At 48.2% G+C, this 27,558-nt stretch overlaps 1 protein-coding gene across 1 annotated transcript in view; it reads left to right on the forward strand.

The window, feature by feature from the left end:
- HK1 (hexokinase 1) overlaps positions 1 to 27,558 on the forward strand; it is a 71,064-nt gene that overhangs the window by 13,499 nt on the left and 30,007 nt on the right. Inside the window, exon 2 of the mRNA XM_026455324.1 lies at positions 12,943 to 13,105. Within this exon, the coding sequence (XP_026311109.1) occupies positions 12,943 to 13,105 (163 nt within the window). The remainder of the gene's footprint in view (positions 1 to 12,942; positions 13,106 to 27,558) is intronic.

Consider the following 27,558-nt stretch of genomic DNA (forward strand, 5'->3'; position numbering starts at 1 on the left):
ATTAAAAACATTAGCTGGGCATGGTGGCACACATCTGTGGTCCCAGCCACTTGGGAGTCTGAGGTGAGAGAATTGCTTGAGCCCAGGAGGTCAAGGCTGCAGTGAGCCCTGATTGACCCACTGCACTCCAGCCTAGGTGATGGAGCAAGACCCTGTCTCAAAAAAAAAAAAAAACAATTTTTTTTTTTCTGATATTGATTAGATGTAGAAACAACGTTTGGGATATACTGGGTTAAATAAAATACAGTATTTCACTTGGGAGGCTGAGGCAGAAGGACTGCTTTGATTGTTTGAGGCTGCAGTGAGCCCTGATTGCTCCACTGTACTCCATTCTGGGTGACAGAATGAGATTATTAAAAAAAAAAAATTAATTTCACCTGTTGTTTTTAAATGTGGCTACTAGAAAAGTTAACATTGTATATTTGGCTCATATTATCTTCCTGTTGGACAGTGCTCTGCTAGATGGTGAATTCCATGGCTCCGGAGTTTGCACTCTGCATTTAAAGCAGTGGGTTCCTGTGGATCCCTGGACCTTGGTTTCCTTCTCTGTAAGCTGCAGTTTCTTTATCTGGAATCCATGATCTTGAAACTATCCATCCAGCTTGAGTAGTATTGTGAGGTGACCATCAAGCTCTCTAGACCTCATTTTCTTTCTTTCTTTTTTTGAGACAGGGTCTTGCTCTGTCACACAGGCTGAAGTGCACTGGCACAATCTTGACTCACCGTAACCTCTGCTTCCCTGGTTCAGGTGATTCTCATGCCTCAGCCTCTCTAGTAACTAGGATTACAGGAGTGCTGCACCACGCCCAGCTAACTTTTTTTATAGTTTTAGTAGAGATACGGTTTTGCCATGTTGACCAGGCTGATCTTGAACTGGCCAAGTGATCCACCCACCTCAGCCTCTCAAAGTGCTGGGATTACAGGTGTGAGCCACTGTACCCGGCCTGGCCTCTCTTTCATCTGCCAGATGAGGTAAATGATACCTGCCTTGCTCTCTACCCCCACTTTTCAAATTAGAGAATGGACGAGGAAATACTTGGAAAGTGTACAGAACTGTACAAATGTCAGGTGTTATCATTGTTACTCACCCAGCTTATACCTGTGGACACCTTGAGTAGCCAGGTGGAGGATGGCAGCTTCCTGGCTAATAGGGTAGGCAGACAACAGGGCCCTGAGCCTGGGCAGGGGTCACGAGTGCCATTCTGCCTTTGCCTTGGATTGTGTGGGAGCTCCTGGACCATCTGCATGTCTGTGTGCTCTGGCCAAATGGACAGATTAAAATGACACCATGAGTTGCTGAAACGCCATGTTCTGAGGACTCTAAAGTGTCATGGAGCTCCTGTGTGTATAGTATGTGAGGCCAGAAGGCAGTTTTCATGATTGCTCTTTTACTGATGGAAATACACAAGAGATCGAAGTGACTTGCTCAAGGTCATAGAGGGAGGCAGTGCCCTTGGCTGAGGCCTGAGGTCTTTCGATTTCTAGCTCAGTCCAGTCCCACCACTGCAGTATCTCCAAGCCACAGTGTTGGGGTTTGGTTGTCTGGCAGTGAAAGTAAACCTGTCTGCACTCAGATCCTTTTCTTCCTGTTGTTGGGAGGTGCTGAGACTGGAGGTCCAGAGGCTGGCTGTTTGCTAAGCCATCCACCAGGAGGCTGAGAAATAAGCCTGTTGTGCCTGCCCTGCCACATTCCAGGGCCGTTCTGTTCCCCCCCCCACCCCCCGCCCAGAGGGAATGGGGGCCTGCTTTATTTTTAGCTAGTTTAGTGTGACAGCCTTGTTGTCTTTCTGGGCAAGGACTTGGCCACTTTTACCAGTCAGGAAGCTCCTTTTAGAACCTCTAGGCCCTACTCAGGTTCTAGGAAGAGGAGGCCAAGGGAAGGGGTACTGACGTTGGAGTGCGGCTCTGCTTGCTGAGTGGCCTGGGGCATTTGGTTTAACTGCACAGCCCTAGGTTGCACCTACCTCATGTGGCGTTCATAACAGCTACCTTACACATTGTGCAGATTTGGATGGAGGAGGTTAAAGCACCCAGCATGGACCCTGTCCACATTCATGTTGCTAGAACCTCAGTTTCTTCATCAAGAATGGGGGTCCCGGCTGGGCGCAGTGGCTAACGCTTGTTATCCCAGCACTTAGGGAGGCCGAGGCGGGCCGATCACAAGGTCAAGAGATCAAGATCATCCTGGCCAACATGGTGACACCCCGTCTCTACTTAAAATACAAAAATTAGCTGGGGCCGGGCGCGGTGGCTCAAGCCACCCAAAGTGCTGGGAGGCCGAGACGGGCGGATCACGAGTTCAGGAGATCAAGACCATCTTGGCTAACACGGTGAAACCCTGTCTCTACTTAAAAAAAAAAATACAAAAAACTAGCCGGCCGAGGTGGCGGGCGCCTGTAGTCCCAGCTACTCCGGAGGCTGAGGCAGGAGAATGGCGTGAACCCGGGAGGCGGAGCTTGCAATGAGCCGAGATGGCGCCACTGCACTCTCGCCTGGGCAACAGAGCGAGACTCCGTCTCAAAAAACAAAAAAACCAACAAACAAAAAATTAGCCGGGTGTGGTGGCGTGTGCCTGTAGTCCCAGCTACTCAGGAGGTTGAGGCAGGAGAATCGCTTGAACCCGGGAGGCGGAGCTTGCAGTGAGCTGAGATTGAGATTGGGCCTGGTGACAGAGCGAGACTCCTTCTCAAAAAAGAAAAAATGGGGATCCCATTTTCCTCATGATTTGTTGTACGTAAACAGAGTTCATTGAAACAGAACCAACAGTTTACACATGCTGAGAGACACTATGAACCTGAGAGAAGAGACCGGGCAAGGCTGTGTCCCTAGGATGAGGTTTTTGAGTGCCTGAGGGATGGTTTTGGCTTTGGTGATGATCTCACACAGACCTGTCGCTGAGGAGCTCTGCAGTGGAATTGATTATCCCAGACACAGTTCCTCTGGTAGCTCGCAGGTGACTCAGCTTGAATAAGGGAGTGGGAATTCTGATTATCTTTAGGCCCCTCTGTTCCTCTGGGCCTTAGCCATGCAGTGGTGAAGTGGTGAGGGGAAGGCAGGGGTTGGAAGTGCTTGGAACTCTACCTTAGAGGAAAGCCTGAAGTGAGAGGCCGCTGCTGTGGAAGAAGGGCTGGGCCATTCGGGGAAGTCTCGGGGCCTTATCTGAGCCAGCAAACCCTCTGAGACCTCCCTAGGCTAGTGTCACTGGAGGCCTCCCGCCCAGCACAGGAGCCACCCAGCCTGGCCCAGGAGCCACCACGCGGTGCCTCCTAGAGCTCCAGGGCACACAAAGAGCCCAGAGGGCATGGCTCCTGTACCCCTGGCACTCACGGTCTAGCTGGCAGGGTGGACCATGCATGTGTCCCTGCAACGCCCAGGAAAGACACACACCACAAAGTGTCTCCTGGGTGGGTCGACTCCTACATAGGGAACACCTAAGGCCAAGGGGATGCTGAAGAGAGGAGTGGACGGTGTGGGATGGGGTGGATCATGGCATGTGCTCCTGACAAGGTGAGTTGGGAGGTGAGCTTTGGGAGGAAGAAGGAACTGGGGACGGAGAGGCCCAGGAGGCAGACTGGACAGGGCTCTGCAAGGAAGGACCTTTGAGGTGATGAGCAACTGTCAGGGTGCTGGGTGTTAGTGGTTGCTTTAGGGACCCCACTAGATCAGGGCTGCCTCCCCTCGTGGCCAACTCCCTGCTCAGAGACCGGCTGCCAAACACAGAACAGAAACTAGGTTCCCGGCCGCCACCCGCACTGAGTACTGAGGTGGGGCTGGGCCGCCGCAGAAGCCATGTGCAGGCAGGAAGAGGAGTCCGGGGCTGCTGGGTGGGCACAGACCATGGTGCGGGGCCAGGGTCTCAGCTTGCTATGGCTGTTGAACTTCCTTCCCAGACTGTGTGAAAGGGGAAGGAGCAGATCAGACAGCTTGTTGTGGCTCTGATCCCAGCTGGAGGGGAGAAGAGGCCTCCTGGAGGTCACACTGGAGTGGCGTACTTTCTGTAAGGCCGGACAGCCATGCTGTTCTGGAGTGGCTGGAGCTGTGGTGGTGATACCCCCTGTAGTATCGCATCTCCCTCTCCAGGAAGCCCCTGACCCTGGCTCTCCCTGGACTGAGAGGATAGAGCACAGGACCAGGAATCAGGGAGTTTGCGGTCCACCCGAGTCTCTGCAAGCATGTCACTCTGGCCAGTTGAGGAACCTCCTGGCCCCTCATTCTTGCCCAGGGCATTGGAAGGGATGGTACCTGTTCTGCTTCTGCAGACGGGATGCTGTAAGGACCAACAGGTAAAAGCGCTGTGCAAAGTAGAGAGGCTTTTTTTTTTTTTTGAGACGGAGTCTGGCTCTTTCACCCAGGCTGGAGTGCAGTGGCCGGATCTCTGCTCACTGCAAGCTCCGCCTCCCGGGTTTACGCCATTCTCCTGCCTCAGCCTCCCGAGTAGCTGGGACTACAGGCGCCTGCCACTTCGCCCGGCTAGTTTTTTGTATTTTTTTTTAGTAGAGATGGGGTTTTACCATGTTAGCCAGGATGGTCTTGATCTCCTGACCTCATGATCCGCCCGTCTCAGCCGTAGAGAGGCCTTTATAGGTCAAAGTCATAGGAACACACCCACGTGACAGATGGGAAGACTGAGGTGCCCATAGGATGGCAGAGCCAGAAGTCAGATGCGGGTGTCTACATGGCCCCGACTGTGCCCTGTCATTGGACTGGGAGGAGTCCTGAGGAAGTCTTTAGTACCGCTCTGCTAATTTGAGTCTTAAAGAGTGTCTGTAGGCAATAGGAAATGGGAAGTAGGTTTTTAAAGAAAAAAATGTTTATAATATAATTCCATTTTTGTAAAACAAAAAGAACCATCCATCTCTGTATGTATGAGTGTTTGTTTAGGGAGGAAGACAGTCCTAGTACATAAAACTCCATTAGCAGGGATATCTCTGGGGAAACTGGGGAAAGAATTAATAATTTTTACTTTTATGCATTTATATGATGTTGGAATATATTTTACAATAAGTATATATTACTGTTACTGCTTTTTTTTTTTTTTTTTTTGAGATGGAGTTTTGCTCTTGTTGCCTAGGCTGAAGTGCAGTGTCACGATCTCGGTTCACTGCAATCTCCGCCTCCTGGGTTCAAGCGATTCTCCTGCCTCAGCCTCCCAAGTAGCTGGGATTACAGGCGCCCGCCACTACGCCCAGCTAATTTTGTTTTTTTAGTAGAGACGGGGTTTCTCCATGTTGATCAGGCTGGTCTTGAACTTCCGATCTCAGGTGATCCACCCGCCTAGGCCTCCCAAAGTGCGGGGATTACAGGCGTGAGCCACCGCGCCTGGCCTGTTATTGCTTCTTTAAAAAAAAAATGAAACAGTGCAAATGTTTCAGAGCAGTTTTGTCAGAGTCTTTCATTTGCCACTTTTTCAGGCATATTGCCTCCCAGCTTTAGTTTTCTACTAATGGGTCAATAGCATTTGTGGTGGATGCATTTTTTTTTTTTTTTTTTTTTTGAGACGAAGTCTCGCCTTGTTGCTCAGGCTGGAGTGCAGTGGTGCAATCTCAGCTTGCTGCAACCTCTGCCTCTGGAGTTCAAGTGATTCTCCTGCCTCAGCTTCCCGAGTAGCTGGGATTACAGGCATCTGCCACCACGCCCGGCTAATTTTTTTTGTATTTTTAGTAGAGTTGGGTTTCACCATGTTGGCCAGGCTGGTCTTGAACTCCTGACCTCTCAGGTGATCCACCCGCCTCGGCCTCCCAAAGTGCTGGGATTACGAGCGTGAGCCACTGTGCCCGGCCGGTAGATGCATTTTTCAGGCATTGAGATGAAAGGAGTTAGGGGTACAGGAAATGACACTTGATGCTTACTTTGTTTCTGGCACATTAAAATCCTCCCCATAATCCTCTGAAGTGGAGGATTTAGTATCTCCATCTTAAAAGTGAGATTCAGAATGCTAGGCGCGGTGGCTCACACCTGTAATCCCAGCACTTTAGGAGGCCGAGGCGAGCGGATCATGAGGTCAGGGATCGAGACCATCCTGGCTAACATGGTGAAACCCCGTCGCTATTAAAAATACAAAAAAGATTAGCCAGGCGTGGCGGCAGGCGCCTGTAGTCCCAGCTGCTCGGGAAGCTGAGGCAGGAGAATGGCGTGAACCTGGGAGGTGGAGCTTGCAGTGAGCCGAGATCGCGCCACTGCACTCCAGCCTGGGCGACAGAGCCAGACTCCGTCACAAAAAAAAAAAAAAAAAAAAAAAAGAAAGTGAGACTAAGTGAGACTCAGAGAGATTAAGTAACTTGTCCAAAGTCACACAGCTAATAAACAGGATTTGAACCCAGCTCTCTGTCCACAGCCCTGTGTTCTTTCTACCACGTGAGGAAAATGGAAATGCTTAAGGTGAAGCCCCAAGTGGGAGGTTATGAGCCCTGGAATCTAGACCCAGCTGCCATTTATAAACTCCTCAACTTAGCTTGAATCATGGGTCAGTTTCCTCTCCTAGATAATGGAGATAATGATGTCTTTCCTGCCTACTTCACTGGGCTGCAGTGACAGGAGAAAGGGAACTAGCATGAAAGCACCTGCTTCCTGCCTGGCACTTAGCATCCACAAGCTCATCTCACTTCTTTCTACACAGTTTAAATGGGATAATGTATGTGAAGGTTCTGTGTCTGGAGGGCCACTGCACATGTGAGCCTTTGCTAATCATGATGTTAATAAGCAGCCAGGACCCATTCTCTCCGAGTCAGTGTCCTTAGCAAAGGGAAGTGAATTCTGATGTTGAAATCTCTGTCCTCCCCTAAGCTAACATCTTTCTTAACCCTTCAGGGTGCATGCCATGGTTTCTTTTTGTAAGTTGAGCGCCTCTCTTGGAAAGTTCATTTTAAAGGCCCGCGTCAGCAGCTTCAGTCACGCCTGCTGTTCTGCATCATTCTCGATCCTCACAGGAGGGTGGATGAGCGAGGGAGTGAAATTTTCCATGGCTGTGCCCCCTTCCACGGGGTGGGGTGAAAATGGCTGGGATGGTTACCAGTGGTTACTGGTGCCTCCTGCCACGACCGGCCTGTTCACTTGGGCATGCCCAGTCTTGAGTTTGTTTTTTGTGCAGGTTCTGTTGGGAGCAGGAGGTGGGGCTGGGGTCTGGCACAGAAATGTGTGTGAGTTGAGTGCAGTGCCAGGCCATTGAGTTCTTTCCTTGGCTGGAAGGCTTTGAGCCAGGGAAGCTTGGCAAGGCTGATGACATGGCCTGCTCTGCGGGGGTCCAACTATGGGAGCTGCTGAGAGCTTCAAGGCCCCCTTGGTCCACAAGAAGGAGAATCCAGGACCAGTGTCTGGACAGTGTTTGAGCAGGAGCGCCCGCCCTGTGCAGCCAGCCTGGCTACCCTCATAGGAAGGGCTCTTCCCTCTGGGCAGTGGAGAGGCCCTGGAGGCTGGATGCGGGTTCTCGGCAGCCTCAGGCAAGAGTCTGAGGGACGCCACTGGGTGTCTGATGTCTGGTCTCTGGGACCAGGTGCCTTCGCCTTTTCCATCCCACCTGACCAGAGTCCCACGCACTCATGGCAGGCACCATGTTTGGGAGTGAGCATTTGAGGGCCTGGGTTCCTGTCATGACTCCTGGGAACCTCTGTCTTCTGATAGACGTCCACAGACCCAGGCTTGTAGTGGAAGCAGCCGGAAGAGGTGCTGTGCGGTGTCCTCCCCATCCCCCACATGGAGGGCGGGGGTTCTTCTGGCACGGACATTTGACCGGAGCAGTAAAGCAGTGGTGATTCGGAGGCAGCACCTAAGAGAAGGGGACAGGATTATGGAGATGTGAGTGTGTGTGTGTGAGTATGCGTATGAGTACGTGTGTGTGTGTGTGTGTGAGTGTGTGAGAGAGTGTGTGTGTGAGAGTGTGTGTGTAGAGAGAGGGAAGAGGGGAAAAGGAAGGAGGAGAGAAAAGATCTGGAGATGCTGTGGAGAGGAGGACAGAAATAGAAAAGTTGAAAGGCCACAGACTTTGGCCAAATCCCCAAAGACCAAGAGTCAGCCTTTCTTCCTGGGTTTCTGGCAGAGATCTGGAGCAAATGGGCAGGAGTGATTTCTCCAACGCCCTTTCTTCCTCCCTCTCTCCTTCTACCCACTGTCCATTCCCAGACTCTTTCCGAGGGAGACAGGAGTGGTCCAGTGGAGTGCCAGGAGGGGCTAGTCTGAACGAGGAAGATAGGTTTTGCTCAGTGAGGTGCTGGGTTCTCTCGGCCCCTGGAAGTGTTCTGCAGGTGTCTCTTGACATGTGCTTTTCTCCAGTGCCTCCGGGCCACTTAAAGGCCCACAGTCTAGAGGGGCATGTCTGCTGAGTCCTGCACTAGGTGCCTGCCTGACTGGGCAGTGTGCCAGGTACTAGGGAGCTAAATTCTCCCTTGGTAGCCCAGCCCCAGGCCTAGGGTCTTTGCTGGTTCAGTGGCCCCTTCTGATCTCCTGAGGACCAGTGGAAAGAAAGGGCTTCCCTTCACCGTCCTCATTCATGTAAGATCCAGGAGGCCCCGGTTTCAGTTCCAGCCTTGCCTGAACTGTACCCCCCTTTTAGCCCCAGTATTCATGTCTCTTCTGAGAGGGGTTGTACCCCATGAAGACTCATGAACCTGAACGAAAGGAGGAAAACCCTCCCTCCATAGCAGCTTGAGGATGAGGCCGTCCTCTGTGTCTGCAGCCTGCTTTTTGATTTGAGCTTCTAAGCTTTACTTGGGTTCAGCTTGATTGTCCTGAAATGTTGGGGTTTTTGGATCAGTGTCTGTGTGCTGAGCTGCACCTGGAGTTAGAAGGCAGGATAGCTGTGGAGTTATAGAGAGCTGCCTTTTCAAGAAGCTTCTTCTTGTCCAGCTGGAAAACCCCAACAGCTCTACTAGGATCTGCCTTCTGCAGAGCAGGGGACCAGCCTTCCTTAAGGGGCAGGGATGATTGTATGGAGGAGCCTTAGACTTGCGGGTATAAAACCTCACTCGCCCAGCTGTGTGCTTTGAACTAATCACTTAGTTTCTTGGACCCTCAGTTTCTGTGTCTGTAAAATGGGGATTAAGAACATCTCCCTGACAGTTTTGAAGGTTAAATGACATACTGGATCTTGATACACTGATATACTGTAAACCACAAGAGAATTAGATAGTATTATTCCAGGACCCAGCATTGTTTGAATTCCTTCTTTGTGTTGAGCAACTGGGTGAGTTCCAAAGGTCTATTCAATGTGTTTTCTTTCCCTGGGGAACTCACGCAGTATCATAGGAGATGGACAGCTCAGTAAAAGGATAATCATGATGTGTGGGGAGTGTGGTCGTTGGGGCATGTTCAAAATACTGGAGTAGCAATGTGCCTTTTTAAAAATTAAAATTAAAAAAATTTTTTTGAGATGGAGTCTTGCTGCATTGCCCAGGCTGGAGTGCAATGGCACGATCTTGTCTCACTACAATCTCCTCCACCTCCTGTGTTCAAGCGATTCTCCTATCTCAGTCTCCTGAGTAGCTGGGATTACAGGCATGCACCACCATGCACAGCTAATTTTTGTATTTTTGGTAGAGACCGGGTTTTACCACGTTGGCCAGGCTGGTCTCGAACTCCTGACCTCAAGTAATCCACTCGCCTCGGCCTCTCAAAGTTCTGGGGTTACAGGCGTTAGCCACTGCTCCCGGCCTAAAATTAAAATTAAAAAATATTTTAGAGGTGCGATCTCACTATGTTGCTCAGGCTGGTCTTGATCTTTTGGATCTAAGCAATCCTCCTGCCTCGGCCTCCCAAAGTGCCAGGATTACAGGCGTGAGCCACTGTGCCAGCTAGAAATGTGGCTTTTATTGTATGATCTTGCACTTGCTCCCCCATTCTCCATGCAGCAGACACACAACTCTTATCATAGTTGTAACCAATAAAGCTGTCCCAAGGCTGACTGTGCTGTGGGATCCTGCTTGTATTTGTTTATGTGGCTCATCAGGCCCTGTATGGTTGAGCTCTGGACAGTCTTTCCAGGCACACCGTCTGCTTGTTCATCACAAAAACCACCCTCCCTCCCCTTTGGCCTTCACACATGCCCTTGCTTGTGCCTGGGAATGCTCTCCAACTCCGCCTCTCCAGGAAGCCGTCTCTTCCATGCTTGCACCGTGGCTGTCTCTCCCCGCAGACCCAGGGCACTATGATGGCAAGGACTGCTGATGAGTGCCGCCAACCAGAGTAGGGCATGGCTTGTCTCTCCTCCCAGGGCCATGTTTCTGGCCATTTTCTTTTTCCTTTAAAACATATATATATATGTTTTATATATATGTAAAAAGAGCCTTCTGTGTGCAAGGCTCCATATATATATATATATATATATTTTTTTTTTTTTTTTTGATACTGGATCTCACTCTGTCACCCAAGCTAGGGTGGAGTGGCACGATCATAGCGCCCTGCAACCTCTGCTTCCCCAGCTCAAGCAGTCCTCCTGCTTCAGTCTCCTGAGTAGCTGGGACTACAGGGGCATATCACCACACCTGGCTAATTTTTGTGTTTTTAGTGATGAGATTTTGCCATGTTGCCCAGGCTAGTCTCGAACTCCTGGCCTCAAGCAATCTGCCTGCCTTAGCCTCCCAAAGTATTGGGATTACAGGCATGAGCCACTGCTCCTGGCCAATTGTTAATTTTTTTTTTTTAGAGACAGTCTTACTCTGTCATTTAGGCTGGAGTGCAGTGGTGCAATCATGGCTCAGTGCAGCCTCAACCTCTTGGGCCCAAGTGATCCTCTTGCCTCAGCTTCCTGAGTAGCTGAGACTACAGGTGTGCATCACCACACTGGGCTAATTTTTATTTTTTGTAGAGATGGGGTTGTTGCCCAGGCTAGTCTCAAACTCCTGGGCTCAAATGATCCTCCTGCCTTGGCCCTGCAAAGTTCTGGGATTACAGGTGTCAGCCTCTATGTCTGGCCTCTTCTGGCAATTTCTATTCTGGCTCTTGGTGGTTTCTGATTGCCCTTCTTTGAGCTGCTTTATTGTAAAGGGAAAAAGGTGGTAGGGCTAGTGGTTAGGAGTTGGGGCAAGGATCATCCTTGGGCACAGAGAGTGTTGGCAGACACTTTGGGAGGCCTAGATGGGTGGATCACTTCAGGTCAGGAGTTCGAGACCAGCCTGGCCAACATGGTGAAACCCTGTCTCTACTAAAAATACGAAAATTAGCATGCCTGTAATCCCAGCCACTCAGAAGGCTGAGGCAGGAGAATCACTTGAACCCGGGAGGTGGAGGTTGCAGTGAGCCAAGATTGCACCACTGCATTCCAGCCTGGGTGACAGAGAAAGACTATGTCAAAAAAAAAAAAAAAAAAAAAAAAAACCCAAAAAGCAAACAAACAAAAAAACACCAGTGTTAAGGTATTTTCAGCCTTGTGGGGCTGTAAATCTGTCTCTCTATCCACTGGGGGCCTTCTGTGTGCAAGGTTCCATGTGAGGCACTGGGGAGGACACGCATGGAAAGCGGGGATCCAGACCAGACCCTGCCTCTGGGTCAGTGCTGAAGGAGGGGTGATATCCAGCGTGAGGGACTTGGACATCTTCAGGAGGAAGTGACAGTTGATTTGAACTTTGAAGGTTAGGTGAGCTGGGAAGAAAAGGAAGGGCATTTCAGGTAGAGGTGACAGCAGAAGGAGGAGAGCCTGGAGCACCTACCAGGAATGGTAGAGGTGGTTTGGCCGGAGTTCAGAGAGCATAGAGCCACACCTGCAGAGAGTAGGTGCCTTGGCATTGGGGAGGCATTGCCAGGCTTTGGGCAGAGGCATGACTTGATTAGACTGCACTTTAAGAGGCTAATGCTGCAGTGTGTGGAAGATGGGTTGGAAGGGAGAGACTGAAGATAAACTGTTACAGTGGATGATCATCAGCAATCCAGGCACATAGAGCAGCAGAAAGAGTGGATGGTGAAACAAAAGGACCTTCCTCGGTGAACTCCACAGGGACAGTGCCATCAGGACAGGTGTCTAGCCCAATGCTAGGCATCTAGCTGGTGCCCAGTGAATACTTTTTGGGAGAATAAATGCGAAGATACCATGAAGGATGAACAACTAGTGATAGCCAGTGACAACCCAGGGTGCCTGAGGTTAGGAGCCTGGGCAGCTTGAGGAGAACGGGGAACCCAGGAAGAGGAACAGGTTGGATCAGGCCTGGTGAAGGATGGGAGTAGCCTGACTCGGAGGTACAGGGCCCATGGCCTGGCTCATAGGCCCAGCACATGTATATGGGAGTCCAGGGGCTGTCTCCATACATTGAGGCTGGGTTTAAGGTTTCTGCGCTCTGGGCCTGCCACGATGTGTTCTCAGAAGAGTCCTAGCCCTTTGGCCGCCATTTCTACCTTTCTAGAAGTCTTGCCCATGGATACCTACCAGTACTACTGTCTCATATTAATAATAATAACTGATGTTTATTGAGCACTTACTGTGTTCCAAGTGCTTCTTACTCATTTGAACTTATCCTATATGTGAGGTCCTATCCATCATCTCAGTTTTTCAGTTGAGGAAACTGAAATTCACACAGCTCTTAAGCTGTGAGGCTAGCATTGAACCTAGTTGGCTGGCTCCAGAGCCCTTGTTCGTAGCCTCTCTGTCATTCCCATCCCAGTGAGAGTGAGGCAGCCAGTTCTCATTGAGGGAAGGAGGCTTGAAGTGTTCCTGATACTGGAGGAAACCTGCCTGCATCAAGTACTTGGGGGTTGAAGAGCAGCTTCCATATCATATTTGAGGTTTGGAAAGGATCTTAGAGATATTGGGTTCATTTTACAGGCCAGGAACGAGGGCTCAGAGCATTTGCAAGCCTGCTCTAGGTGACGTGGTTGATGGCAGTTGAATGACCTTCCACCATGCAATGTGCCAGCATGTGTGTTCCTGTGCCTATGGGAGCTAACTGTCTCAGTTGGTGGGTGCCTCACCCTGCCCTGTCCTCCCCCTCAACTTCACTCTCCTTCCTTCTCATTCTCCTCCAGATTGACAAGTATCTCTATGCCATGCGGCTGTCCGATGAAACTCTCATAGATATCATGACTCGCTTCAAGAAGGAGATGAAGAATGGCCTCTCCCGGGATTTTAATCCAACAGCCACAGTCAAGATGTTGCCAACATTCGTAAGATCCATTCCCGATGGCTCTGGTAAGTCTCTCACCCAGAGATTGAACCTTGAGGGCTAAATGTTCTGTGAAATCTTCCTTCAAACTTCATTTGTTCATACATTCGCTCATTCATTCATTCACCATTCCATCAGTCTGCTCTCCCATCCATCCATCCATCCATCCATCCATCCATCCATCCATCCATCCGCTGATCCATCCATCCATCCATCCATCCATCCATCCATCCATCCATCCATGAATCCATCCATCCAGTATGTGTCTACTGAGTATCTACCATATGCCAGGCACTGGGGATACCATGGTTGGACAAGGCTGACCTGCTCTCATTGACTTTACTGTCTAGTGGCTTGTGGTACTTTAGAAAGTGTAGTGTTTATGGGTCTCGCAGATGCTGTGTGGGTTGCTCTTATGTCTTCAGAACGTGAAGAACTCCAGAACAAATGAAGGGTTCATTTTAGGGAAATCTCTCCATCAGGGAATCAAAGCTTCCCTCTCTTCTTACCCCAGATAATAGCAATGCTAATGGACAGGTGGGTCTCAGACTTAGAGGCAGAGATTCCAGTCCCCCTTTGGACAGATTTCACAGATACAGATTTGAAGCAGCCCCCAAAACAAAGAAATACAGAGGGGAGGTAGAATTGAAAGAAAAATTTTATCCTTTCATTCTGCATCCTGTGGCTCATAGCCTGCAGTGGGGCGCTGGGGAAGGGCTCCCTGAGGATTGTCTGTTTCTCCTCCCCAGAGGAGTGGCATCAGCCACTGCACCTGGCTGAGTGGAGACTGGGAGGCCACAGTCTGGCCTGTTCAGTGGAAGCTGTTCTCCCTGGTGGACCCGCAGTTACTGGTTTGTGGAGGTGAATGCTGTGCTCGCTCCAGCGTGGCGCCCTCACAGGAATCCCCTGTTAGCTGTGTTCTGTGCTCTAGGGTGGGGCTCACCTGCTCTAGGCAGCAGAGGGAGGGAGAGCAGGAGGAAGTCAGGTTGTGAGTACACGCCCAATGAGTACAGCCTTCACACACCCCAGAGATTTCTTCCCCTCTCTGGAGGCTCTTATTTAAACGGGTGATTTGGGGCATCTTGTATGCAGCCTGCAAAATGGACGCCAGGAAGCTGCAGCTGTTGCAGCTGACGTTCTTGAAAGATGGGCAAGTGGGAGTAGACTGACTGCAGCAGGAAAAGACCTCTGCTGTCTGCCTGCAGTCATCCTGAATGAGATTTGGGCACTGATAAAGAGGCCGTGTGCTGTTCACTGTGGCCATGGGTGGGGTCTACTTCATGCTCACATATTAGCATGTGTATCTCTGATGTAAGCCTACTCCACCTCCACCCTTTTGTTTAGGTGTTGATTACTAGCACCTACTTTTAGCTTTTTAAGAACTACTGAAGAGATTCTGGTCATCAGAGTAAATAGACTGTGGTCTACCCTGGGTGTATTCTCTTGTCTCTGGCCGGAGAAGGAAGAACTTTATATATAGTTCACTCTTGCTTTTTCCCAGACATGGATGTCACCTATAGCCAGGAGATTGGAACCTTTCCAGGATGAGGAGAGCTCTGTGGCAGAGACATGGCTCTGACTGCTTCTAGCTGAGAGAAGAGGAAAACCAGGGGGTGGGGGGCGGGGGAAGGGGGTAAGAGCAGCGCCCAGGAGAGCACCTGCTTTGGCTTTGCTTGGGAGAGCTCAGAAGGATATCTGATCCCTGGGAGGCACCTGGCCCTGTGTGACTGGCTCAGAGCAGACACAGGGGAGGAGACGCTTCGCCTCCTTCCTACTGAGCCCTGCTCTCAAGCCAGCTCGAGTCACAGGGACCTATGTCAGCAGGGGTGCTCTCCCTCTCTCCTTCGCAAACTGTTTCCAGGATTGAGGGTCTCAAAGTGTGATCCAAGTGCAATAGAAATCCAGCCGTTTGCCATATTGGCTACTCCTCCAAACACGGCTCAGAACTCATACTCATTTGTGAAATTTATTTTTCACCCCCTTTTAGAGATTCATATAAATGGCACCCCGCATTCCAAATATTTATGGGTGGATTCAGTTAATGTGCCCCAGAGTCCACACTTCGCTTGGAATGGTCCCTACAGCCCTGCAAAGACACAGCTGTTGATGCTAAGGACTTGGATCCTCGACCCTCAGTCCACTCCCTGCCCCTTCGTGTCGTGCTGGGCTTCCCAGCTTCCGTCTTCACCTCCCCCTCCCTCTGGGCTCCTTTATCATCCAAGAATCAGGAGATCCCTGGAGTAATCAGAATTTGGGTCCTCCTAATAGTAAATCCATAGTGCTGTTCCCTTTTCGTAATGTTAATCACTGCTTCAACTATAGTAATTAGTGACAGAATTAGTGGCAATCCCAAACCACGGAGGGATAAATTGGCACTCACCGTGGTGGAGAAACGCCTAAGTGCTGATGTGATTTCCAAGGCAGAGGGAGGAAACAAGCCTTTCATTTCTCACTGACCTCGACCCTGGTCGACTAGACACAGAGTTTCGGAACTCAACTGACTTTCCAGAAGCATATCTGAAAACATATCTGATACATACATTCTGATACCTATCAGCCCATTTTTAATTAGTTTTTTCCTCTTTGGGATATTTTTTTATGGGCAGTGAGTTTTTTGTTTTTGATATTTTGTAGAGATAGGATTTTGCCATGTTGCCCAGACTGGTCTCGAACTCCTAAGCTCAGGCAATCCTCCCACCTCCCAAAGTGCTGGGATTACAGGCATGAACCACCACACCTGGCTTGTTTTTATTTTTATTTTTTAGTTGCTCTTCAGTAATCTGTACATCATTAAAAAACCCCAGAAACCTAAAGTGGCTTTTCACTGCTGCATATCATTTCTGAGGTAGTGGATGAATGAATAATAAAGAAGGAAAATATTGAAGCCTTTTAACATTGGTGATTTGGCTAAATAGAATTCCTTCTTCAGAGCTACTATAGGGAGCAAGGGAAAACATCCCCTTTGCCCTCTGAATGTTGGCTGAAAAATCAGCTCACAAAAGGCAGATTAATAGGAGAAAGGGCATGCACATTTGTTAACATGCATGTGGGAGAATCACAGACTGATTACCCAAGTATCCTGGTGGGGCCCAGATACTTACATTTCCTCTTTGTTTTTTTGAGACGGAGTCTTGCTCTATTGCCCAGGCTGGAGTGCAGTGGCACGATCTCAGCTCACTGCAAGCTCTGCCTCCCAGGTTCAAGTGATCCTCCTGCCTCAGTCCCCCTAAGTAGCTGGGATTATAGGCACCTGCCACCATGCCCGGCTAATTTTTGTATTTTTAGTAGAGATGGGGTTTTGCCATGTTGGCCAGGCTGGTCTCAAACTCCTGACCTCAGGTGATTCACCCGCCTCAGCCTCCCAAAATACTGGGATTACAAGTGTGAGCCACCGTGACCAGTCATATTTTCTCTTTTCAGAGGGGAGGCAGGAGACAGGGAACAGTAAATGATTACTAGGGAGAATGAAGGCATCAGGGAACAGAGATTAACCAGTACTGGTTCTCTTTGGAAATTGAATAAGAGACAGATTTTTTTTTTTTTCTTTTTTTGAGATGGAGTCTCACTCTGTTGCCCAGGCTGCAGTGCAGTGGCATGATCTCGGCTCACTGCACCCTCCGCCTCCTGGGTTCAAGCAATTCTCCTGCTTCAACTTCCTGAGTAGCTGGGATTACAGGCACGCACCATCATGCCAGGCTAATTTTTGTATTTTTAGTAGAGACGAGGTTTCACCATATTGGTCAGGCTGGTCTCAAACTCCTGACCTTGTGATCTGCCCGTCTTGGCCCCTCAAAGTGCTGGGATTACAGGCATGAGCCACCACGCCTGGTTTAGGAACAGACATCTTTAAAAACGTCCATTCAGGTGTGGTCAGATGCTTCAGTCTTCTTTTCTGCAATAGATAATGAGATAACAGGGAGGATAAGGATAAAGTTCTCCTTGGAGGGTCTGTGTGGTCTTTATGTAGATAGGAGACAAGCATTTTCCAGCATCTCTTGATCTTTAAGGGCCTTTAGTTCAAAATACTTATTATACCAGGGACCATATTTTGGGGTGAAATATTGGTTTCCCTCACTACCCAGTCTCTTGGGAATTGCTTTCCCTCTGTGCCCAGCCTCCCGCATTCGCGAAGTGTCCTGTTTTTCTCCTTTTCTCATTTATACCTAAGGATATTGTAAGCACTAATTAGAAAGCTTTTGGAGGCTAGATAGGAATCAATATTTCTTGGTTTTGGCTTCATTGTTCCTAGCACAGTCTTTACCCAAAAGAGAAGTTTTTATCCAAAGGAGAAGTAAAAAAAAAAAATATTTTCTGGAAGCTTGGATGTGCCATTATCTTTTTTCACGCAAAACAGAGCCATTTACAGTGTAGTCACGGTTATTTTGGGACCCTAAATATTCATACCATTGTTTTCCAGTCAACGGAAGGAAAATATTTACCTTTTCTTCTTGCAGCATTTGGGTGGTCTCAGTTTTCTTATATGGAAAGATTGCTGGGTTATCTCAAATATTCTCTCCATCTGTGAAACCTCCTGAGTGTCTCATGTTCTCGTCAGGTTTTTGATGAAGTTGTGGAGTTCCCATCATGCAGCTGGATTGTAGATGGGCAGGAATGCCTGTGTATCTCATGTACAGAATTAATTCATTGAGGCTGGGCATGGTAGCTCATGCCTGTAATCCCAGCACTTTGGGAGGCTGAGGTAGGCGGATCACCTGAGGTCAGGAGTTCGAGACCGGCCTGGCCAATATGTCGAAGCCCCGTCTCTATTAAAAATACAAAAATTAGCTGGGCGTGGTGGCCCGTGCCTGTAATCCCAGCTACCTGGGAGGCTGAGGCACGAGAATCACTTGAACCTGTGAGGCAGAGTTGCAGTGAGCCAAGATCACGCCACTGTACTCCAGCCTGGGCAACAGAGACTCCGTCTCAAAAAAAAAAGAAAAAAAAAAAAAAAGAATCAATTCATTGAGCTGGACTTAGGCAGGCATTTCCTGCAGGCAGAGTTTTTGCTTGCCCTGTATTCCAGCACAGGCTGGTACTTGAGACACATCTGTCCTGTGTTTGTTTTCCATTATTTGCTGGTAATAATGGCTGTCATTAGAAAGTGGAGAATTGCCAGTAGCCCTTCGGATGTTTTGTTTAATGACGCTTCTCTAGAGCGGTTCTCTCGGCTTCAGTGGAAATGGGAAATGTGAGGAAAGGTCACAAGTAGGAGGCCCCAGTAGCAGGAAGGAAGGTTTGAGACCAAAGATTGAAAGAGGAAGTTGGGAGAACACCTATTACTGCAGAAAGAGGCTGAGCTTATAGCTGAAGAGAAAGGGAAATAAAAATCTAGAACACTGAATCAGTCTCTGGGTGTGCCACTCCCAAACTGTGTGACCTTGGAGAAACCATTTAACTTCCGAGCCTCCATTTCCTCATGTGTAAAATGGCCACGGTAATCCCTGCCCCGCCTGCCTCACCAGGCTATCATCAGGATCAAATGAGAGTCTTTGGAAACTGCAAACCACTATGAGTTACGGTGGGTCATCGTCATCCTCATCCGTCTTATAATATAATAACTGGCTTTGTAAGAATTCCTTGGAAAAGTCTTTCCCAACCAATAGAGCCAGTCCAAGGACCCCACCCAGCAGGACTGAATGTGTAAGCTGAGCCCCCGCAGGAAGGATGCAGAGTTTTTCAGGATTTGCTGGCATCTCTGTGATGTTACAGGGGAAGGAGGCAGAGAAAAGGGGCAAGCCAAGGCAGGCTGTCGCACCCCCACCCCTGAGCTAGCCACACAAAATGTGGGGGAGATGGCAGGCTGCAGCTCCAGTCCCTCTGCAAGGCGGTGACTGGACACGACAGCTCTGAATCAGGGAGCCAACCGAGGTAAAAGGGACTGATAGGGCCCTTTTGTTATGGAGGGCACGTGGGTATTTGGGGGATTCATTTCCTGACAAAGAATATTGAACTTGGAAACCTTCTGGTTGTAGCTGAAAGAAATCTAACTCAAATTTGTTTAAGAAAAAAAGAGAATTCTAGTTTCCTCTAACTGGGAAGTCTCACTGTGAGTTGACTTCTGTATCTAGGGATTCATCTGTCTCTTACTAGTTCAGTCAGCTCCTTTCTCGTGTGTTGGCTTCCTTCATAGGCCATCTCTCCTCTTACAGGGGTGGGGCCGGCCCCTGCAGCCCTAGGCTGACCCCACCCCTTATAGCCAGCGATCTCTGTGCAAAGAGCAGGCCTTGCTCCCCGTGGGACCTGGGATGATCTTGGAGAGGGCTGTGATTGGCTGACTTGGGTCATGTGCCCATCCTGAACCAATCACGATGGACAAGATGGGTGACTTGGGACACCCCGGAGCCCATGCCTGGATCACACATTGGTACCCCTGGAGCTAGAGTGGGGATTCAGCCCTACTTCCAACCTCATAGGCGAAAAACGGGAGAGTAGTTATCTAAAGAGATGCTAGACATCCAGAAAAGTTTATCAGTTATCTTGTTGTCCTTAACAGACATCATTCCTCGGTGTCTTTTGCCCAACAGAGTATAGGACCAGCACTTTGGGAGGCCGAGGTTGGCGGATCACGAGGTCAAGAGATCGAGACCATCCTGGCCAAAATGGTGAAACCACGTCTCTACTAAAAATTACAAAAATTAGGCTGGGCGCGGTGGCTCAAGCCTGTAATCCCAGCACTTTGGGAGGCGGAGACGGGCGGATCACGAGGTCAAGAGATCGAGACCATCCTGGGTAACACGGTGAAACCCCGTCTCTACTAAAAAAAAAAATACAAAAAACTAGCCGGGCGAGGTGGCGGGCACCTGTAGTCCCAGCTACTCGGGAGGCTGAGGCAGGAGAATGGCGGGAACCTGGGAGGCGGAGCTTGCAGTGAGCTGAGATCCGGCCACTGCACTCCAGCCTGGGTGACAGAGCGAGACTCTGTCTCAAAAAAAAAAAAAAAATTACAAAAATTAGCTGGGCGTGGTGGCACACGCCTGTAGACCCAACTACTCGGGAGGCTGAGGCAGGAGAATTGCTTGAACCCGGGAGGTGGAGGTCGCAGTGAACCAAGATTGCACCACTGCATTCCAGCCCGGGCAACAGTGTGAGACTCCATCTCAAAAAAGCAAACAAATAAAAACATGGAATAAATAAATGTTTAGGTCAACATTAAAACAGCAAATTAAGTAAAATATTAAAATAAAAAGTACCGATCATTTCATCTCAGTGTAGTATTTGCTTTTGTGCCCCTTTTTCCTCTATGTACAAGTGGTTATAGTTGTTTATCAGACTTGAGTTTTCACTGTCTTCATTAAAGAATGAAGCAAAATAAAACCAAAGCGGGCCAGGCGTGGTGGCTCACGCCTGTAATCCCAACACTTTGGGAGGCCAAGGTGGGCAGATCATGAGGTCAGGAGATCTAGACTATCATGGCTAACATGGTGAAACCCCATCTCTACTAAAGACAACAACAACAACAACAAAAAAAAAAACCCCAAAAAATTAGCCGGGCATGGTGGCTGGCGCCTGTAGTCCCAGCTACTTGGGAGGCCGAGGCAGGAGAATGGCGTGAACCGAGGAGGCGGAGCTTGCAGTGAGCCGAGATTGCGGCCACTGCACTCCAGCCTGGGTGACAGACGAGACTCCGTCTCAAAAAAAATAAATAAATAAAAATAAATAAATAAATAAAAGAAACCAAAGCTAGGCCAGGCACGGTGGTTCACACCTGTAATCCCACCACTTTGGGGGGCCAAGGCGGGTGGATCACCTGAGGTCAGGAGTTCGAGACCAGCCTGGCCAATGTGGTGAAACCTCGTCTCTACTAAAAATACAAAAATGAGCCGGGCGTGGTGGTGGGCCCCTGTGATCCCAGCTTCTCGGGAGGCTGAGGCAGGAGAATCACTTGAACCCGGGAGGCAGAGGTTGCAGTGAGCTGAGATCGCGCCACTGCACTCCAGCCTGGGCAACAAGAGTGAGACTCCGTCTCAAAAACAAAAACAAAAAAACCCAAAGCTATAAGGAATCATGGAAGTTGAAGAGCCCCAGAAAAGAAGTGTAGCCATTCCTGATGTGCTGAAGTCTCTCTCTCACCCCCTCTTTCCTTGGGGATCCTTGTCCCTGAGTTCTCTCCAGGAGGCAGTTTTCATGGTTATACATTATGGCTTCGGATTCAAATGCTGACTCTGCCACTTACTGGTTGTGTGTTTGGACAAGGTATCTAACCCCTCTTTACCTTTACTTGCTCATCCGTAGAATGGGCGTCATGACAGTACTGACTTCATAGGGTTGCGAGGATTGAAAGTAAAAGGATACGTGTAAGCACTTAGTGATTGGTACAGAAAGACTCAGTGAATGTTAGCTGATGGATGGTCAAATAAAATGTTTCTGATATTCTAGTGACTCACTCACCTGTGAGGAGCCACTTCATATTGAATTCAATTTTTTCAATTTATTTATTTTTTTTTTTGAGACAAAATCTTGCTCTGTTGCTCAGGCTGGAGTGCAGTGGCACTATCTTGGCTCACTACAACCTCCGCTTCCTGGGTTCAAGCGATTCTCCTGCCTCAGCCTCCTGAGTAGCTGGGATTACAGGCGCCTGCCACTACGTGTATTTTTAGTAGAGACGAGGTTTCTCCATGTTGGCCAGGCTGGTCTCAAACTCCTGACCTCAAGCGATCCATCCACCTCAGCCTCCCAAAGTGCTAGGATTACGGGCATGATCCACTGTGCCTGGCCGAATTCAATTTTTTAACCTAGTGGTGGTGTAAAGTACTATTGGAGTTAGGACTCCAATGGGAACCCAAAGAAAATTCTATATTGATTTGAACAATGCCACAAAGTCAGGGTCAGAATTTCCACCAAATCTTTGATACTTGCTTCCCAGCATTCTCCTTTGTTCTCTCTCTTTCCTTTGGACCACAAATAATTTAAAACCAGTGGCTTCATGTGATATATACATATAATGGAATATAATTGGTTCATAAAAAGGAATGAGGTACTGATCCAGGCTACAGCATGGATGAGCCTCGAAAACCTTATGTCGGGTGAAAAAAGCCATACACAAAGGACCTAATATTGTATGATTTCATTTATATGAAATGTCTGGAGTAGGAGCATCTGTAGATCAGAAAGTACATTAGTGGTTGCTGGGAGATAGGGAGGTTGGGAGGAAATGGTGAATGGTTGTTGATGGGTGTGGAATTTCTTTTGGGGTGATGAAAATTTTCTAAAATTAGTGGTGATGGTTGCACAACTCTGTAAATATGCTGAAAACCACTGAATTTTTCACTTTAAAATGGGTTAAAATTGTATACTATGTTAATTATATCTCAGTAAAACTGTTATTAAAAAAAACAACCAACCGATATGTGAAATAGTAAGAAGTATACATGTTGGTCTCTGCCCCTAGTCTCTAGCATTTAGCTTCTAAAACCCTTGCAATTTCCTGAACGATAGAGGTGCTAGGAGAATCTTTGATCCTGGTCCTGACACAGAGCTCCTAAATCCCTTGGAATTTCCTGGGTGATAGGAGAGTGTCTTTTGTCCCTTGGTGGGCCCCTGGATAGCCTCAGGATGGCGGTGGTTGCCAGGGAAACCAACCATGTGATCAGAGGGTTGCTGTCAACCCCAATCCCCATGCCGCCTCCAGGGAGGGAGAGAGCCTGAAAATAGAGCGAATAAACCAATGGTCGATGATTTAATCAATCACAACTCTGTAATGGTGCTTCCACAGAAACCTGAAACAGGCCAGGTGTGATGGCTCATGCCTGTAATCCCGGCATTTTGGGAGGCCCAGGCGGGTGGATCGCTTGAGCCTAAGAGTTTGAGACTAGCTTGGGCAACATGGTGAAACCCTGTCACTACACAAAATACAAAAAAGTTAGCCAGGTGTGGTGGCACATGCAGGTAGTTCCAGCTACTTGGGAGGTTGAGGTGGGAGGATTGCTTGAGCTCTGGAGGTTGAGGCTGCAGTAAGCTGTGATCATCCAACTGCACTGCACTCCAGCCTTGGTGAAAGAGTGAGACCCTGTCTAGCTGAACACATGGAGGTTTCTGGGTGCCACATCTGGAGAGGGCATGGAAGCTCCTGCCCTTTCTCCCATGCCCCTCCCTGTGCATCTCTTCCATCCAGTTCTTCATCTGTATTCATTGTAATATCCTTCATAGTAAATATGTAAATGTAAGTGGAGTGTTTTTCTGGGTCTGTGAGCTGCTCTAGCAAACTAATGGAACCCAAGAAGGGTTGTAGGAACCCCGATTTATAGTGGTCAGCCAGAAGCACAGGCCACAACCTGTGCTTGTGACTGGTGTCTGAAGTTGGGCGGGAGGGCAGCCTCGTGTGAACGAGCCCTCAACCTCTGGGATATGATGCTGTCTCCAGGTAGCTAGTGAAAGAATTGAATTGAATTAGAGAGCATGGAGCTGGTGTTCACTGGAGAATTCACTGTAGAATTACTTGCTTGGTGTGTGGGGAAAAACCCACATGCATCCAGGGTCTCAGGTGTGTTCTGTGTTGTGGTGAGTAGAGAAAAGGAAAAACACTCTGGTTTTTCCTCTGTGTGTATCTCACATGATGGCATAACTGCTTTGTGCTTAATAAACAGCAAGCAGGGGTGCTGTGTTAGTCTGTTTTCCTACTGTTACAAAGAACTGCCTAAGACTGGGTAATTTATAAAGGAAATAAGTTTAGTTGACTCACAGTTCAGCATGGTTGGGGAGGCCTCAGGAAACTTACAATCATGGTGGAAGGAGAAAATGCATCTTCCTCACAGGTGACAGGAAGGAGAAGTGCTGAGTGAAGGGGGAAGAGCTCCTTGTAAAACCGTAAGATCTCATGAGAAACCCACTCACTATCACGAGAACAGCATGGGGAAACCACCTCCATGATTCAGTTACCTCCACCTGGTCTCTTTCTTGATATGTGGGCATTATGGGGGTTACAACTCAAGATGAGATTTGGGTGGGGACACAAAGCCTAACCATTCAAGGTGCCTTGAATGAATGAATGCATCACTAGTCCCTGTGGCCAGGCAGCTACCGAGCATTTGCTGAGCTGTCCTGGGTGCCAAGGACAGAGAATCCCAAACTGTGGTCTTTCACTCAAGGAACTTGAGAAAGAAGTTAGGAACAGGCCGGGCCCAGTGGCTCACGCCTGTAATCCCAGCACTTTGGGAGGCCAAGGCAGGTGGATCACCTGAGATCAGGAGTTTGAGACCAGCCTGACTAACATGGCAAAACCCCATCTCTACTACAGAATACAAAAATTAGCCAGGCACGGTGGTGGGCACCTATAATCCTAAATACTCTGGAGGCTGAGACAGGAGAATCGCTTGAACCCGGGAGGCAGAGGTTGCAGTGAGCCAAGATCATGCCATTGCACTCCAGCCTGGGCAACAGAGCAAGACTCCCTCTCAAAAAAAAAAAAAAAAAAAAAAAGATAGGAACAGTGACATTCAATGTGAGAATTCCTTGGTTTGTTATTTATTTCTTTATACCTTCATTAATTCCACAAGTATTTGCTCAGTTTTTACCTACATTCCAAACACCATTGTAAGCTCCAGAAATGTAGCAATGTCAGGGCTTATAGCTGGGTAGAATCAAATACAAAATAAGTCAGCTTTAGAAAAGAGAACTCTCTTTGTTAAAAACAGAAAGCAAACCTTATTTTGTGTTAAAAATCAAAAGCTCAAGGGACCCAGAATAGTGAAAGCAATCATGAAAAGAAGAACAAAGTTGAAGGAATTTCACTGCCAATTTCAAACTTTTCAGCAAAGCAACAGTAATCAAGACATGATGGTATTATCATGAAGGTGGAAATGTAGACTAATGGAATAGAATAGAGAGTTCAGAAATAAATGCATTCAGGCTGGGTGTGGTGGCTCACACCTGTAATCCTAGCGCTTTGGGAGGCCGAGGCTGGTGGATCACCTGAGGTCAGGAGTTCGAGACCAGCCTGGCCAACATGGTGAAACCCTGTCTCTACTAAAAATACAAAAAAATTAGCCAGATGTGGTGGCACACCCCTGTAATCCTAGCTACTTGGGAGGCTGAGGCACGAGAATCGCTTGAACGCGGGAGGTAGAGATTGCAGTGAGCCACTGCATTCCAGCCTGGGTAACAGAGTGAGACTTCATCTCAAATAAATAAATAAATAAATACATATATTACAGTCAATTGATTTTTGACAAGAGTGCTAGGACTATTCAATGAGGGAAAGAATAGTCTTTTCAGCAAATGGTGCTGGGACACTGGATATCCACATGCAAAAGAATGAAGTTTGACCTACACCTCATACCATGTACAAAATTAACTTGAAGTGGATCAAATACCTAAATGTAGGAGCTAAAACTAATAAAACTCTTAGAACGAAATACAGGTGTGAATCTTTGTGACCTTGGATTTGGCAATAGAGTCTTAGCTACAACTCCAAAAGCGCAAACAATAAAAGAAAAAACACATAAAATTGGACTTCATCAAAATTTAAAACTTGGCCAGGCATGGTGGCTCATGCCTGTAATCCCAGCACTTTGGGAGGCCAAGCAAGAGGATCACTTGAGCCAGTTTGAGACCAGCCTGGCAACACAGTGAGACCTTGTCTCCACAAAAAATAAAAAATTAGCAGATGTGGTCATATGCCTGTAGTCCCAACTACTTGGGAGGCTGAGGTTGGAGGATTTCTTGAGTCCAGGAGGTCAAGGGTGCAGTGAGCCATGATTGCACCATTGTACTCCAGCCTGGGCAACAGAGCAAGACCCTGTCTCAAACACAACAACAACAAAAATAAAAACATTTGTGCTTCAAAGGATACCATGAAAAAAAGAAAAGACAATCCACAGAATGGGAGAAAATATTTGCCGGTCGTATGTCTGATAAAGGATTTATATCTAGGACATAAAAAAAAACTTCTACAGCTCAACACATAAAAGACAAATGAGGCCGGGTGCGGTGGCTCACGCCTGTAATCCCAACACTTTGGGAGGCCAAGGCGGGCGGATCACGAGGTCAGTTCGAATAAATGAATAATAAAATGTATTATATCCATTATATCCATAGAGTGTAACAGTCAGCCATTAAAAGGGATAAAGTCTCATATGCAGTATAACATGATGAACCTTAAAAACATTTTGCTGAGTGAAATGAACCGGTCATACAAGGTCATATACTGTATGATTTCTTTCTTCTTTGTGTTTTTGAGACAGGGTCTCACTCTGTCACCCAGGCTGGCGTGCAGTGGCGTGATCTCAGCCCACTGCAACCTCTGTCTCTTGGGCTCAAGCGATTCTCCTACTTCAGTCTCCGAGTAGCTGGGATTATAGGCGCACACCATCATGCCCATCTAATCTTTCTTTGTATTTTTGGTAGAGACGGGGGCTCGCCATGTTGCCCAGGTTGGTCTCACTCCTGAGCTCAAGCAATCCACCCGCCTCAACCTGCCAAAGTGCTAGGATTACAGGCATGAGCCACCACGCCTGGCCACTGTATGATTTCATTGATATGAAATGTCCAGAAGAGGTAAATCTATAACAACAGAAAATAGATTAGTGGTTGCCTAGGGATGGAGAAGGATGAGGGGCTTGGGAGGTGATAGTTAAAGGGTACAGGGTTTCTTTTTGAAGTAATGAAAATGTTATAAAATGGACTGTGCAGACGGTTGCATAAATCCGAATATGCTGAAAACCATTGAATGATATACTTTAAATGGATGAGTTTTATGGTATGTGAATTAAATTTCAATAATGCTGTTACGTAAGATATAATAATAAAGATCTTTCCCTACCTAGGAAAATGAGACACCCCAAAGCAGTCTAGTATTTACTGCCATAGGATTAAGGGCTTGGTGGATCATGTGCTCTGGAAGGCAGGGGTGGCTGTCACCCCTCGCAAGATAGATGTTAGGACAGTGGGGGTGTCACCTTAGCATCACGAGTGAAACAGATCTGAAGTGATTTTTCTGGGCGCATTGTGAGGGTAGCTAATGAGATGAAGGGTCCAGAATGTTTGGTTGTGGCTTAATGGTTGGAACTTTGCCCATGGCCACCTGCCTTTGCTGTCCGGTGGTCTCGGTGCGCAGTCTTGCTCTCTCACCCTGAGGGCCACCCCTGTGCTGCACATGTCACTCCCGAGGGAGGTAACCATAGCAGGCCAGTACTTTGGCCACTGGTACTTTTACGTGACCAAGAGGGAATTCTGTTAAAAGCATCCTCTGGGTGGAAACGACCCAAGAGTCCATCGATAGATGAAAGGATAAACAAAATGTAGTGGATCCATACAATGGAATATTATTCAGTCTTAACAAGGAATGAGGCCGGGTGCGGTGGCTCATGCCTGTAATCCCAGCACTTTGGGAGGCCAAGATGGGTAGATCAGCTGAGGTCAGGAGTTAGAGTGGCCAGGCCAACATAGTGAAGCTCTGTCTCTACTAAAAATAAAAAATTTAGCCAGGCATGCTTGCGGATGCCTGTAATCCCAGCTACTTGGGAAGCTGAGGCAGGAGAATCAC

This window comes from Piliocolobus tephrosceles, chromosome 9 (genome assembly GCF_002776525.5).
Source record: "Piliocolobus tephrosceles isolate RC106 chromosome 9, ASM277652v3, whole genome shotgun sequence".
NCBI lineage: Eukaryota > Metazoa > Chordata > Mammalia > Primates > Cercopithecidae > Piliocolobus > Piliocolobus tephrosceles.